At 39.6% G+C, this 12,655-nt stretch overlaps 1 protein-coding gene across 1 annotated transcript in view; it reads right to left on the bottom strand.

Annotated features, from left to right (window-relative positions):
• The window catches only part of PIP4K2A (phosphatidylinositol-5-phosphate 4-kinase type 2 alpha), a 160,263-nt gene that overhangs the window by 43,335 nt on the left and 104,273 nt on the right, over positions 1-12,655 (bottom strand). Inside the window, 1 exon segment of the mRNA XM_036246572.1 lies at positions 10,154-10,306. Within this exon segment, the coding sequence (XP_036102465.1) occupies positions 10,154-10,306 (153 nt within the window).

The raw sequence follows: 12,655 nt of genomic DNA, 5'->3' as shown, positions 1-12,655 counted from the left end.
AATGCAAAGATAAACTGACGTGGTGAAATCAGAATTAAAACAACATATAAAATACAACAGCCACAAGATCTGCCTCCTTTGTAGGCACTGAACAAGAATAACAAATATTATGAATCCCCAATTTGTTGCTCTTCTCATGCAAAATAATATGCCATTAAAAGATTCACAGCTGACTGAAGGTTTCAGCAGAGAGGAGTCTAAGTGATGTATTGCCGCAGATAAATATTTATATCTCCACATGGTAGTGTGATCCTGTGCTCAGGCTTTTGGAAATTGCTGTTATTATCATTTTTCAGGGGCTTGAAGTGACAATTTAATATAGCATTAAATTAATACTTCAATGTAAATTCTTGTTTCAGTTAAATGTTTTTGAAAGGTTAAATTATCTGTAATCCTTATTGTGTCTCTGGCTACGTTTATAGACCATTCCAACAACATGCTTTACATGAAAAGAAAGAGAGACAAAAGGAAAGAAAGAAAAAAAAGTCAGCCAGCCTGAAATTAAGAATTGCTTTGTTTTAGAATGACCAAATAAATAAAATTTTTTCTTAAATTCATATTTTGGGATAATGGTCTATAAGTATCAGTTAATAAAATTTATTTTGGTTTCAAAAAATTTTGAAGTAAAAAAAAAGTAAAGATGATTACATTTAAGCTAATATAAATGCTTACTTTAAACTTTACTACTTTTCTTAAATTGAATAAAATTAGACTTAAACATTCTTTTGTAGTGTTTACATTGTTAATACTGAGATAATGCAGAATATACTGCAAATGTAAACATTGATGTCCCTAATTCTATTTGTTACACTATAATAAAGACCCATAAATAACATCATCAATAAAGATGAAATGACTTCATAAAAAATACTCTATCATAACTATAGATGGCGTTTACTCATTGACTACAATTAAAATGCAGAATGGCCGCTCCCAGCACCACCCTGGTCAGGAGCTCGGAGAGGCCCCGCTGCCTCGCTGTGGAGCAGTCAGCTGCCGCTGCTGGAGCTCCGCTGAGCCTGCCTTCCTCTCACTTTGGCCCCCCACGAGCACTTCTGTGTGGAGTACTCCAGAGTGTCCCCCAAGGTTGGCTGCCGCTTGGTGGGCTTGCCTGGCGGCATGGCTCCTCCCTCTGTCCAGTCCTACTTCTTCCCCACAGAGGCTTTAACCCCCCATCTACGTCTTGACCCCACACGCTGTGTGGGCCTCTGCTTGGGCAAGTCGCTCTGGGTGACAGTCCGAAGACACAAGAGGCAATAAACTCAGGCCCAGGAAGTGCACAGGTTAGGACTATCGGAAACAGAATCTAACAGTTATGCATAAAATGTTTGAAGACACAAAGGATGAGATTTCAGAGAGGAGCTTATAACAAGGAACTATTAGGAACAAACTGGTGGATTTTCAAAAATGAAACATTTAGAGACAAACATATGATTACTGAAATAAAAGAAATAATTGGAGAGGTGAGACAACAGGTTAGAACCGTTGAAGAGAGAATGGGGACTGGGTGTCAACACAGCTGAGGAATTTACCCAGAAGCAGGCAGAGATGTTTGAGACAGAAAATGGGAAAGAAAAATTAAAGACGTGGAGGCCAGAATGAGAACGTCAAATATATTGCTGTTAAAGGGACAGATGGAAAGAACAAAGGAGACAGGTGATGGATGAAGAGAAAAGAATGATGGAATTTCCAGAAACTGGAGAAAATCTGCTGGAGGAAAAGCATTCCGAGGAGTAGGCTGGGCCGCCCCCTGGAAACGGGGAACGGACAGCTGGGACCTGTGAACGGAGGGCTCCAAACACCCCCGGAGCCAGCAGTGACTCCCTGTCCGCAGAGTGGAGTGTCAAGGGGCACTCCCTACACCACAGGGACCTGGGGACAGCAAACCCTTCCTGGCATTTCTAAGAGGGAAGCAAGAAATGTGCCTGCAGCTCCTGAGGGCAGAGAGGCTCTGCTGGGCGCGGCCTTCGGTCATGTAGTTCTTGGTGCTTACAGTCCTTAAAACATTAATGTACCTTTGACATTTCAATTGACCTCTCCTCAAGGTGGGGAACTAAAAAGCTGAAGAGCAGCCTCAGAACGTTTCCTCTGCCCTAGAAAGCAGGTGTGGCCTGGCCGCGTACTGGTGGCTTCATCAGCATGCCCTGGGAGTGTTAGAGACAGAACACGGTTTTCCCAGAATGGCGGTGCTCTGTCTACAGTCAGAGTTTCGGAAGCTCTGGTGCGGTGCGGTAGGTAACTTTTCCTCTTTCACTGCCACACCTCCAAATTTCTTACTGTAATTTTTGGCTTTTATGGTGCTTTTATTCTCAGTTTTCCTCTATTTGTGGCTAATTCTTCTGATAATAACGACAACGCTACAGTCCTTAACAGCAGAATAAAAAGATGTACTGAAAGGAGGGTCCAAAAAGGTCAAGCATTCACCCTAAAATCCTTTACTGAAATTTGAGGTACAACCTTGCTTATTTTACAAGGAGTTCAGATTTTTAGTCATATTTCTAGATTTGGCTCAAGTTACTAATTGTTTCCCAAATATAAAGAACAAGAAAAGATTTTTAGGCCCTGGCCGGTTTGGCTCAGCAGTTAGAGTGTCAGCCTGCGGTCCTGAGAGACCCGGGTTCGGTTCCCGCTAAGGGCATGTACCTCGGTTGCAGTTTGTCCCCGGCCCTGGTTGGGTTGTGTGGGGGCAGCCACTCGATGTGTCCCTTTCACATTGATGTTTCTCTCTCTCTCTCTCCCTCCCACTCTATCTGAACAAAAAATGGAAAAATGTCCTCGGGTGAGGATAAAAAAAAAAGAAAGAAAAGGTTTTTAGGTTACTTTATCAATTTATTGATTGATAAATTAAAATACTTTCAAATAAAAAACATCCCGGCAATGTGGCTCAGTGGGTTGAGTGTTGTCCCATGGACTGAGCGGTCCTGGTTCAATTCTCAGTCAGGGCACATGCCTGGGTTGCAAGCTCAATCATGGGAAAGGGGCATGCAGGAGGCAGCCGATCGATGTTTCTCGCATAGATGTTTCTAGCTCTCTCTCTAAAAAGAAAAGAAATAAAAATTAATAAAAACATATTTAAAACAAATAAGAAAATAAATTTAGCCCCGCATTTCATAAACTTATGTTGTTATTGGTAATATTTTCATCACCTGCACTGTAATTTGTTCCTTCCCATAAAAATTTCTAAAATTTTATTGACACTGACTTAATTTTAATTAAAGTTAAAGCTACATGATACCACCAAAACTCCCAATGAATTCAGGTCAGTGAAAAAAAAAGTCAGTCAATTTAGGAGAAATCAGACATCCAAGTAGTTCTTGACTAATTTTTCATTTTTGAATGCTCTTCTGACATTGTTTAATCAACTGAAAAATGGCCATTTATAAGACCTGAGTTTGTTCTAGCCTGACAGAAATTTGAAAAAAAAAAGATATTTACACAAACATTGATATATATATATATATATATATATATATATATATATATGGAAAAGAGACTTATAAAAGTTTGCCCTGCTTAATATAAATTTTTGATTGGTCTGAGAGATGATGCTGTCCTTTCTTAGCACAGAGTAGAAATTAGGACAGGATTTGGGAGCAGATAAAGACTAAGGCAAGATGATGGAGTTTGAGGGGAAAAAATCTAACCCTTATGGTTCAATCTTTTTTTTTTTTTAATTTTTCTTTAATGTTGAAAGTATTACAGATGTCCCCCCTTACTTTCCCCATTGACCCCTTACCTACCCACCCTAGCCTTCACCACACTATTGTCTGTGTCCATGGGTTATGCATATATGCATACAAGTTCTTTGGTTAATCTCTTCCCTGACCCCCTTCCCTCTGAGATTCGTCAATCTGTTGCATGCTTCCATGTCTCTGGATCTATTTTGTTCATCAGTTTATTTTATACATTATATTCCACATATAAGTGAAATTATGTGAGATAAGCCAGTCTTTCTCTGACTGGCACATTTTGCTTAGCATAATACTCTCCAGGTCCCTCAATGCTGTCTCAAAGGGTAAAAGATCCTTCCATTTTACAGCTGCACAGTATTCCATTGTGTATATACATACCACAGTGTTTTTATCCATTCATCTACTGATGGACACTTGGGTTGTTTCGAGATCTTAGCTATTGTAAACAGTGTTGCTATGAACATGGGGGTACATATATTCTTTCTGATTGATGTTTCCGGATTCTTAGTATATATTACTAGAAGTGGCATCACTGGGTCAAATGGCAGTTCCATTTTAAATTTTTTTGAGGAAAGTGCATACTGTTTAACGTAGTGGCTGCACCAGTCTGAATTCCCACCAACAGTGTACTAGGGTTCCCATTTCTCCACATGCTCACCAGCACTTGTTCGATGATTTGTTGATGGCAGCAATTCTGGCAGGTGTGAGGTGATACCTTCTTGTTGTTTTTACCTGTATCTCTCTGATGATTAGTGATGTTGAGCATTTTTTCATATGTCTCCTGGCCATCTGTATGTCCTCTTTGGAGAAGTGTCTATTTAGGTCCTTTGCTCTTATTTTAATTAAATTGTTTGTCTTCTTTTTATTGAACTGAATGAGTTATTTATATATATTTTGGAAATTAACCCCTTATCAGAGATATCACTGGCAATATGTTCTCCCACACAGTGAGATCCCTTTTTTATTTTGTTGATGGTTTCTTTTGCTGTGAAAAAACTTTTTATTTTGATGTAGTCCCATTTGTTTATTTATTTTTTTCTTTGTTTCTCTTGCCCTAGGCGATGTACCTGTGAAAATTCTGCTGCATGAGATATCTTAGATATTGCTGTATATGGTTTCTTCTAGGATTTTTATGGTTTCATGACATACTTAAGTCTTTTATCCATTTTGAGTATATTCTTGTGTATGGTGTAAATTGGTGGTTTAGTTTCATGTTTTTCATGTTACCTGTCCAATTATCCCAACACCACTTATTGAAGAGACTATCTTTACTCCATTGTAACCTCTTGCCTACTTTGTCAAATATTAATTGAGCCTGACTGGCTTGGGTTGCATTCTAGGTTCTCTGTTCTGTTCCATTGATCTACATGCCTTTTCTTTTCTTTTTTTTTTTTTTAATCCTCACCTGAGGACATTTTTCTATTTTTGTTCAGGTAGAGTGGGAGGGAGAGAGAGGAAGAGAGAGAGAAACATCGACGTGAAAGGGACACATTGAGTGGCTGCCACCCGCACGACCAACCAGGGCCGGGGACAAACTGCAACCGAGGTACATGCCCCCAGCGGGAACCGAACCCAGGTCTCTCGGGACCGCAGGCCGACGCTCTAACCGCTGAGCCAAACCGGCCAGGGCTACATGCCTTTTCTTGTGCCAGTACCAGGCTGTTTTGATTACAATGGCTTTGTAGTTTTATTTGATATTTAGTATTGTGATGCCTCCTACTTTGTTCTTCTTTCTCAAGATTGCAGCAGCTATTCAGGGTCTTTTTGGTTCCATATAAATTTTTTGAGTATTTGTTCTAGATCTGTGAAATATTCCATTGGTATTTTAATTGGGATTGTGATGAATCTATAGATTGCTTTGGGTAATATGGACATTTTAATAATGTAGTTTTTGATAAAAACTCTCAGCAAAGTGAGAATAGATGGATCATATCTCAATATAATAAAGGCCATATGTGGCAAACCTATAGCCAGCATACTCAATGGGCATAAACTAAAAGCTTCTCCCCTAAGAACAGGAACAAGAAAGGGAGGCCCACTTTCACCATTATTCAACATAGTCCTTAAAGTGTTAATCACAGCAATCAGACAAGAAGAAAAAATAAAAGGCATCCAAAATGGAAAGGAGGAAGTGAAACTGTCATTATTCACAGATGACATATTGTACATAGAAAACCCTAACAATTCCACCAAAAAAACTACAAGATTTAGTAAATGAATTTGGCAAAGTAGCAGTATACAAAATTAACATGCAGAACTCAATGGCATTTTTATACACCATTAATGAACTCTCAGAAGGAGGAACTAAAAAAGCAATTGCATTTACCATTGCAACAACAAAAAAAATTAAGATATCCAGGAACAAATTTCACCAAGGAGGTAAAAGACCTGTACTCAGAAAACTATAGGATGTTGGAAAAAGAAATAGAGGAAGATATAAACAAGTGGAAGCATATACCATGTTCATGGATTGGAAAATTAATATCATTAAAATGTCCATACTACCCAAAGCAATCTATAGATTCAACACAATCTGTATGAAAATACCAACTACATATGTCACAGACCTAGAACAAATACTCCAAAAATTTGTATGGAACAATAAAAGACCTCAAATAGTAACAGTAATCTTGATAAAGAAGAACAAAGTTAGAGGGATCAACCTAGAATGCAACCCAAGCCATTATGTTCAGTTAATATTTGACTAAGGAGGCAAGAGCATACAATGGAATACAGACAGTCTCTTCAATAAATGGTTTTGGGAAAAAGTAGACAAGTACATGCAAAAAAAATGAAACTAGACCACCAACTTACATCATACACGAGAATAAACTCAAAATGAACAGAAGATTTAAATGTTATGTTGTGAAACCATAAAAATCCTAGAAGAAACCAAAGGCAGCAAAATCTCAGACATCTTACATAGCAGAATTTTCACAGATGCATTGCCTAGGGCAAGAAAAACAAGAAAAAATAAACAAATGGCACTATATAAAAATAAAAAAACTTCTGCACAGCCAAAGAAACAATCAACAAAATGAAAAAGAGAGAACATATTTGCCAACGATACCTCTGATAAGGGGTTAATTGCCAAAATATATAAAATACTCATACAACTCAACAAAAGAAAGACAAACAGTCCAATTGAAAAATAGTCAAAGGACCTAAATAGACATTTCTCCAAAGAGGACATACAGATGGCCAAGAGACATATGAAAAAATGCTCAATGTCACTAATATTAGAGATGTAAATTAAAACAAGCCAAAGGTATCACCTCACACCTGCCAGAATGGCTATCATCAAGAAATCAACAAACGACAAGTGTTGGTGAGGATGTGGAGGAAAGGGAACCCTAGCACACTGCTGGTGGGAATGCAGACTGGTGCAGCTGCCAAGGAAAACAGTATGCACTGGGGTGGAGGGGTCAATGGGAGAAACAAGGCAGGATATCTGCTATACTTTCTACAATAAAGATAAAATTTATAAAAAGGGTAAATACACAAACAAACAAACGAATGAATGAAATGTAGATGTGGAAACTGGGGTTCAGAGATGGCCTAAGTAACTAGTTCATAATATACTAGGATTCATGTCTCCTGACTTTCAACTTATTGTACTTTAAATAAATTGTATTCATGATGGTGATATTCCCAGCAGTAAGACCCTTTAAGTTATATTTAAAATAATATTTATAGGAAGAAAAATATAAATGTTAGATAAGTGAAACATTTCTGGTAAAGAACATACCAAGAAAATAACTATTTTGTAATAGTAAAATGAAAGAAAATCTTTAGTACTTGAAAGCCCCTGGGGCATGTTAATAAACTTATTTTATACCCAATGTATTATAAGCAATACTGAGGATATGTCCTATCTGCATGTTAGGTTACAATAACTACCCCAGAGCAAATGTTTCAAATTGTGATGTCTGTAGAGTCAGAAAATTCTGACTCAAAGTTGTCATCAAGAAGTTGGTGGTTGGCTCTGGTTGTTATTGCCAAGTGGTTACAGCATTAGTCTGAATGCTGAAGAGTCGCAGATTTGATTCCCAGTCAAGGGCATGTACCTGGGTTGCAGGATCCTCAGCCCCATCAAGGCACGTGCAGGAGGCAACCAATCAATGTCTTTCTCTCTCTTTCCCCACTTCCTTGCCTCCCTTCCATTCTCTCTAAAACTCAGTTGAAAAATATCCTCGAGTGAGGATTAACACCCACCCCCAAAGTTGCCATTTGAATTACGTATCATTTTATTAGAATGGTATCATAGACATTGATCAAAATATGTTTTCATCAGCCATTAAGGTATCTCTTAGCTTTAAAAATTTTGAGACAATTTTTTATCCTCACCGGAGGACGTTTTTCCATTTTTTGTTCAGATAGAGTGGGAGGGAGAGGAAGAGAGAGAGAGAGAGAAGCATGTGAAAAGGACACATCGAGTGGTTGCCACCCGCATGACCCGTCCAGGGCTGGGGACAAACTGCAACCGAGATATGTGCCCCTAGTGGGAACCGAACCGGGGTCTCTCTGGACTGCAGGCTGACTGACGCTCTAACCGCTGAGCCAAACTGGCCAGGGCGAGAAAAATTTTAAAACTATAAAAATAATGCATAAGCATGACATTTATTTTCAGAGGAAGAGAAATGAAATGGTAGGCAGTTTAAAAGGCTACTGGTTAAAAGCTGCAACCTGAATTCAACGTATTCAGAAGCCAGTGCTTAGTGTTTTCTCTCTCACAGGTACTATGCTGGTGCTTTAAAATTTCCTTCAGAAGGGCAACAGCATAAGCGCTGTAGAAAAATATTTCAAAAGGAACAGATGCTATAAATGATTTGTTAGATGTTCAATGACTTTAGAGGCAACTATTTTTAGAAGACAAATTAGGGGTGATCCCAAATTTCCGGAAACAGAATATAGCTTAAGGATTTTTATGGACTTCACTGCAAGCACAACTCGATTGATCACATTTGCTAAGATTGGAAGAATAAGCAACTGCCAAGAAATACTCCATGATGTTACAGCAGCAATTTTCAACCGGCGTGCCACAAGAATTTTTAAAACATGCAATACCAGACTGTCTAGTCAGACTCGCTGACCTCTCTTCCCTTAGAGTGTCAAATTAAAAAATGACAACAGCCAACACAGCAATAACCATGCAGTGTGTATGAATCAAAATTATATCTATTTTTTGTCAGATTGGCAAAAAAAAACATTTTTTGGCGTGCCGCAGAATTTTGGTAATTAGTTTATGTGTGCCATGAGATGAAAAAGGTTAAAAATCACTAGTTCACAAAGTCAGGGACCACAGCATTTTATTTTGAATACCCTCTATGACAACCAGTTTTTATCTCTGAAGGGGATCTGACGCTATTTGGGTGGAAAAAACCCAAAGCAAGACTCTAAGAGCACGCACATGTGCGTGCATGCGTGTTAGCATGTTGTTCAAACACCAGCTCTGAAGATGACGACTGCCATGTGGCAAGCATCGGTCATATTCATGACAAAAGACTGCAATATCTCAATATGACGTAGCTGTTACTGGTTACTGTCATACAACCCCATAACTACTACCACCAGCACATATTGAGCACCTAGTATGTGGCAGACACTGTGCTGAGTACCTGAGGTGCAATCCCCATTTAATCTTTAGGACTCCATAGATAGTTGCTGTTATTATCTCCACTGTATAAATGGAAACATTGAGGCTTCAAAGCCCAAAATTCATATGGTCAGTATGTGGGAGAGCTGGGATCTGAACCTGAGTCTGTCTGACACTGGACTTCCTGCTTTTACTACATAGCAAGTAGGCCTCTTACAGCTCCGCTGAGACCTGGGAACATGTGCTCCACCAGGCAAACTTGTGCTGGAATTTATTCAGAGTGTGAGGGAAGAGGAGGGAGGGAGGGAGGGGAGAGGAAGAAGAATGGGGGGAGGGGGAGAGGTAGCTGCTCACAAGGGTAGTTTCATTCTTTCCTGGCGATTATGATGAAATAATGCTGAGGGGTGAAAATGAAAGCATTTTCAAGCAGGAGTGAGTGGGTGCGGGCCTTCTGGGGACCAGGCAGTAAAGGACCAGTCAAAGCAGGATAGGATTTGGAGGAGCAGATGGATAATTACTCACAGGTCAAAACCTAACTTCTGGCACGTGCAAAAACTTCTGAAATGTTGCCAGATCTTAAGCCGAGTGATTTTAAAATCGGGATGGCAAACATCAAAACTACAGAAGAGTGTTTAGATTAAAAGTGTGATAGAGATAACCAATCATCTCCTTAGGATAAATGCTCTTAAATGTTAACGGTCAGTAATCTGGCCATAGTTCTTTTAAAAGCCCAGCTAGAGGTGATTTTTGTGTCGAACATGTTCTCCTCATTTTCTGATGATGTATTTAAATCTCTGGCCTTGATGATAAGAAGTCATGAATATTAACCTTTTCAGAGTTTCAAATATAGATAAAGAAAAATTACCTGGTGATATTTCTTCAGGATGTTGTGCATTTCAGCCACGTCTTCACTTGTAATGGTCTTGATGATGTATCTTTTGTCATAGGAGGTGTGGAATCGAGCTCCGCTGCGGGCCTGGGAGTCATTGGGAAGGGGTGCACTCCTGGTCAAGGAATTCTTCCCGTTGGGTAAGTGGGGAGGAGGGAAGAGAACCAGTTACAAACATGGCTTTCTGATTTTGGAATAATGTTGTCATCACAAATTTTCAAACACATTTGTATGAGGAAAAACTGGTACGTACGCCGATAAGATTTCATATCTATCATAAATTACACAGCCCTTCTTTCAAGTGGAATGAAAACAGCCTAGGTCTGGACTCTAATTCTAATGTCCTTAAAGTAGGCTAATGTCTAGACTTATGATCAACGTTGTTTTGTTCACCTTGCAATTTTCCGAGTTGGACAAAATCCCACATTTTCTTCTGAATAAAATTAAGTTCCAGTCATGAAAGAAAGTTTTACATCACTGAGTGTTTCCTTAATGACAGGGATTCTGCCAAACATTAAGCACAGAGTATTTCTCCCAGTTTGCTCTCATTCCCTTGAAACAGTTACTATTAATTTCATTATCATTTTACAGATGAGGAGATGGGGATCAGAAAGCTTTAATAACTTGGCAAAGGCCACACAGCTAGTAAGGGGAGGAGCTAGAATTCCATCTCCAGTGTGGCTGCTCGGAACCCAGGTTCTCAGCTAGTAACCTACTCCATTAGTAGACTCTGCTGCCTGGAGTGTGCCCTGGGAGTAGGCTGGGCAGCTATTCTGAAATAGCTCCTCAGAAGATTCTAATTCGGTCCACCCTCCACCCCCTTGCCACGTTTGAGAATGCCTATCTTCTAGATGGCAGACAAGCGGGGTCTCTGAGCAGGGGCTCTTCCAGTACCATTTCATCCCAGTGTGTGGCTCAGGCTATCGACACTCCAGCTAGGTGAGTCTACCCTTTCCTCCCATATGACTCTCCAGCCCCACCCCCACCCCAACCTTCTTACACTGGTCACCCAGACTACTGGGATGAGCAAACCGCTAGCAGCTGAGAAGTCTGGTCTTCTCCTTGGCTGACTGTGCGCTTCAGAATTGACTTTCTTTCCTTGCCTGGCCCCACTGTGTTGTATGTGAGGGATTCAAAGGCAAAGAAACTTTCTCTTCAACTTCTTCTCTAGAAGTGGGCATTCAAAGCCCCAATACACCAAAGGCTATCTAGTTAAGGAGATACAGATATCTTTAGAGAGGCAGCAACATCACTACATCATAGGTGGTGTTGTTGTTTTTTTAATTTTTATTAATTTATTTTTGTTACAGATGTTTCTCCCCCCGCAGACACCCTCTTCTCAACCCCCCCCCCCCCCAGCATTGTTGTCTATGTCCATTGGTTACGTATACATGCATAAAGAGTTTCCTTTCTGTCTAGCATATTCATGTCTTTTTAACCTTTCCTTCCTTTCTAGATGAAATCCAACAGGATTTAGCCTCAGGAGGTGTGATTATGTTGCAGCGGCACAGTGGTGCATGGAGGTCCCTTGTGAGCCAAAGGAGGCTGCCCTTAAGCTCATTCTCATTTCTGAGAATGGGCCCTGGCGCCGCCTATCATTACATCCTGAGCTAGTACACCTCGATCTCAGTGCAAGCAGGCACACCTGTAAAGTGCAGAGCCAATACTGCACATCTCACTGAATTTGTTTTCCTCAGCTTATTAGAAAACTGGAGAGAAGGAAAAAAAGAATCAGTGGAACTCCCAATGACTTTAAATAGCAGGAGTTGTTATTCTTAAGACAACTGGAACTAATTAGATAAACTGAGAATGATTTTCAGGATGAAAATGGCTATATTAACAGGATTCTAATTCTCAATTACACTGGTTTTTTTTCTTTTAAAAAAATCTCCCTTATACTAATTTATCCTATTAAGATTCAACGTGAATGCCCCTTTTGGGGTTTTAACACTAACAAAAAAAGCTATCATTGCTCTTAGCTAATAGTCTTACTTTTTCCTCCCAAACATTAATTTGCAAAAAGTATTCCAAATAAAACAAGAACACGGGGAACAGTAAGATTACAAATTACTTTCAGGTATAAAATCAAAGCAGGAACAATCAACTTTATGACAGGCAAATAGTTTATACATTTGTACAACTGATAATACCTGTGGAATAACTTTTGGGGAGAGTGAAAAATAGTAAAGGATAACTATATTCAGCACAGGACAGAATTACAGCAGCATCTGTTCCATAGATGGTTTCCTCAGGCATGTTAGGTCTGAAAGTATGATGTTCTATCACGGACCAATGGGACAGAAGAAAAGTGAGAGCTGCTTGGTCAGTGCTTCTCAAACTTTAATGAGCAGCCACATCACCTGCGGATCACGTTCTACTGCAGCTCCTGATCCAGCAGGTGTGGGGTGAGGCATCTGAATGATGATGCTGATACAGTGTATCTACAGATCACATGTGAGAACTAAGAGTCTACTGAAT

Source organism: Molossus molossus, unplaced genomic scaffold (assembly GCF_014108415.1).
Source record: "Molossus molossus isolate mMolMol1 unplaced genomic scaffold, mMolMol1.p scaffold_m16_p_1, whole genome shotgun sequence".
Lineage (NCBI taxonomy): Eukaryota > Metazoa > Chordata > Mammalia > Chiroptera > Molossidae > Molossus > Molossus molossus.
Note: the sequence above shows the minus strand (reverse complement) of the source record. Positions and strands in the feature narration are given on the sequence as shown.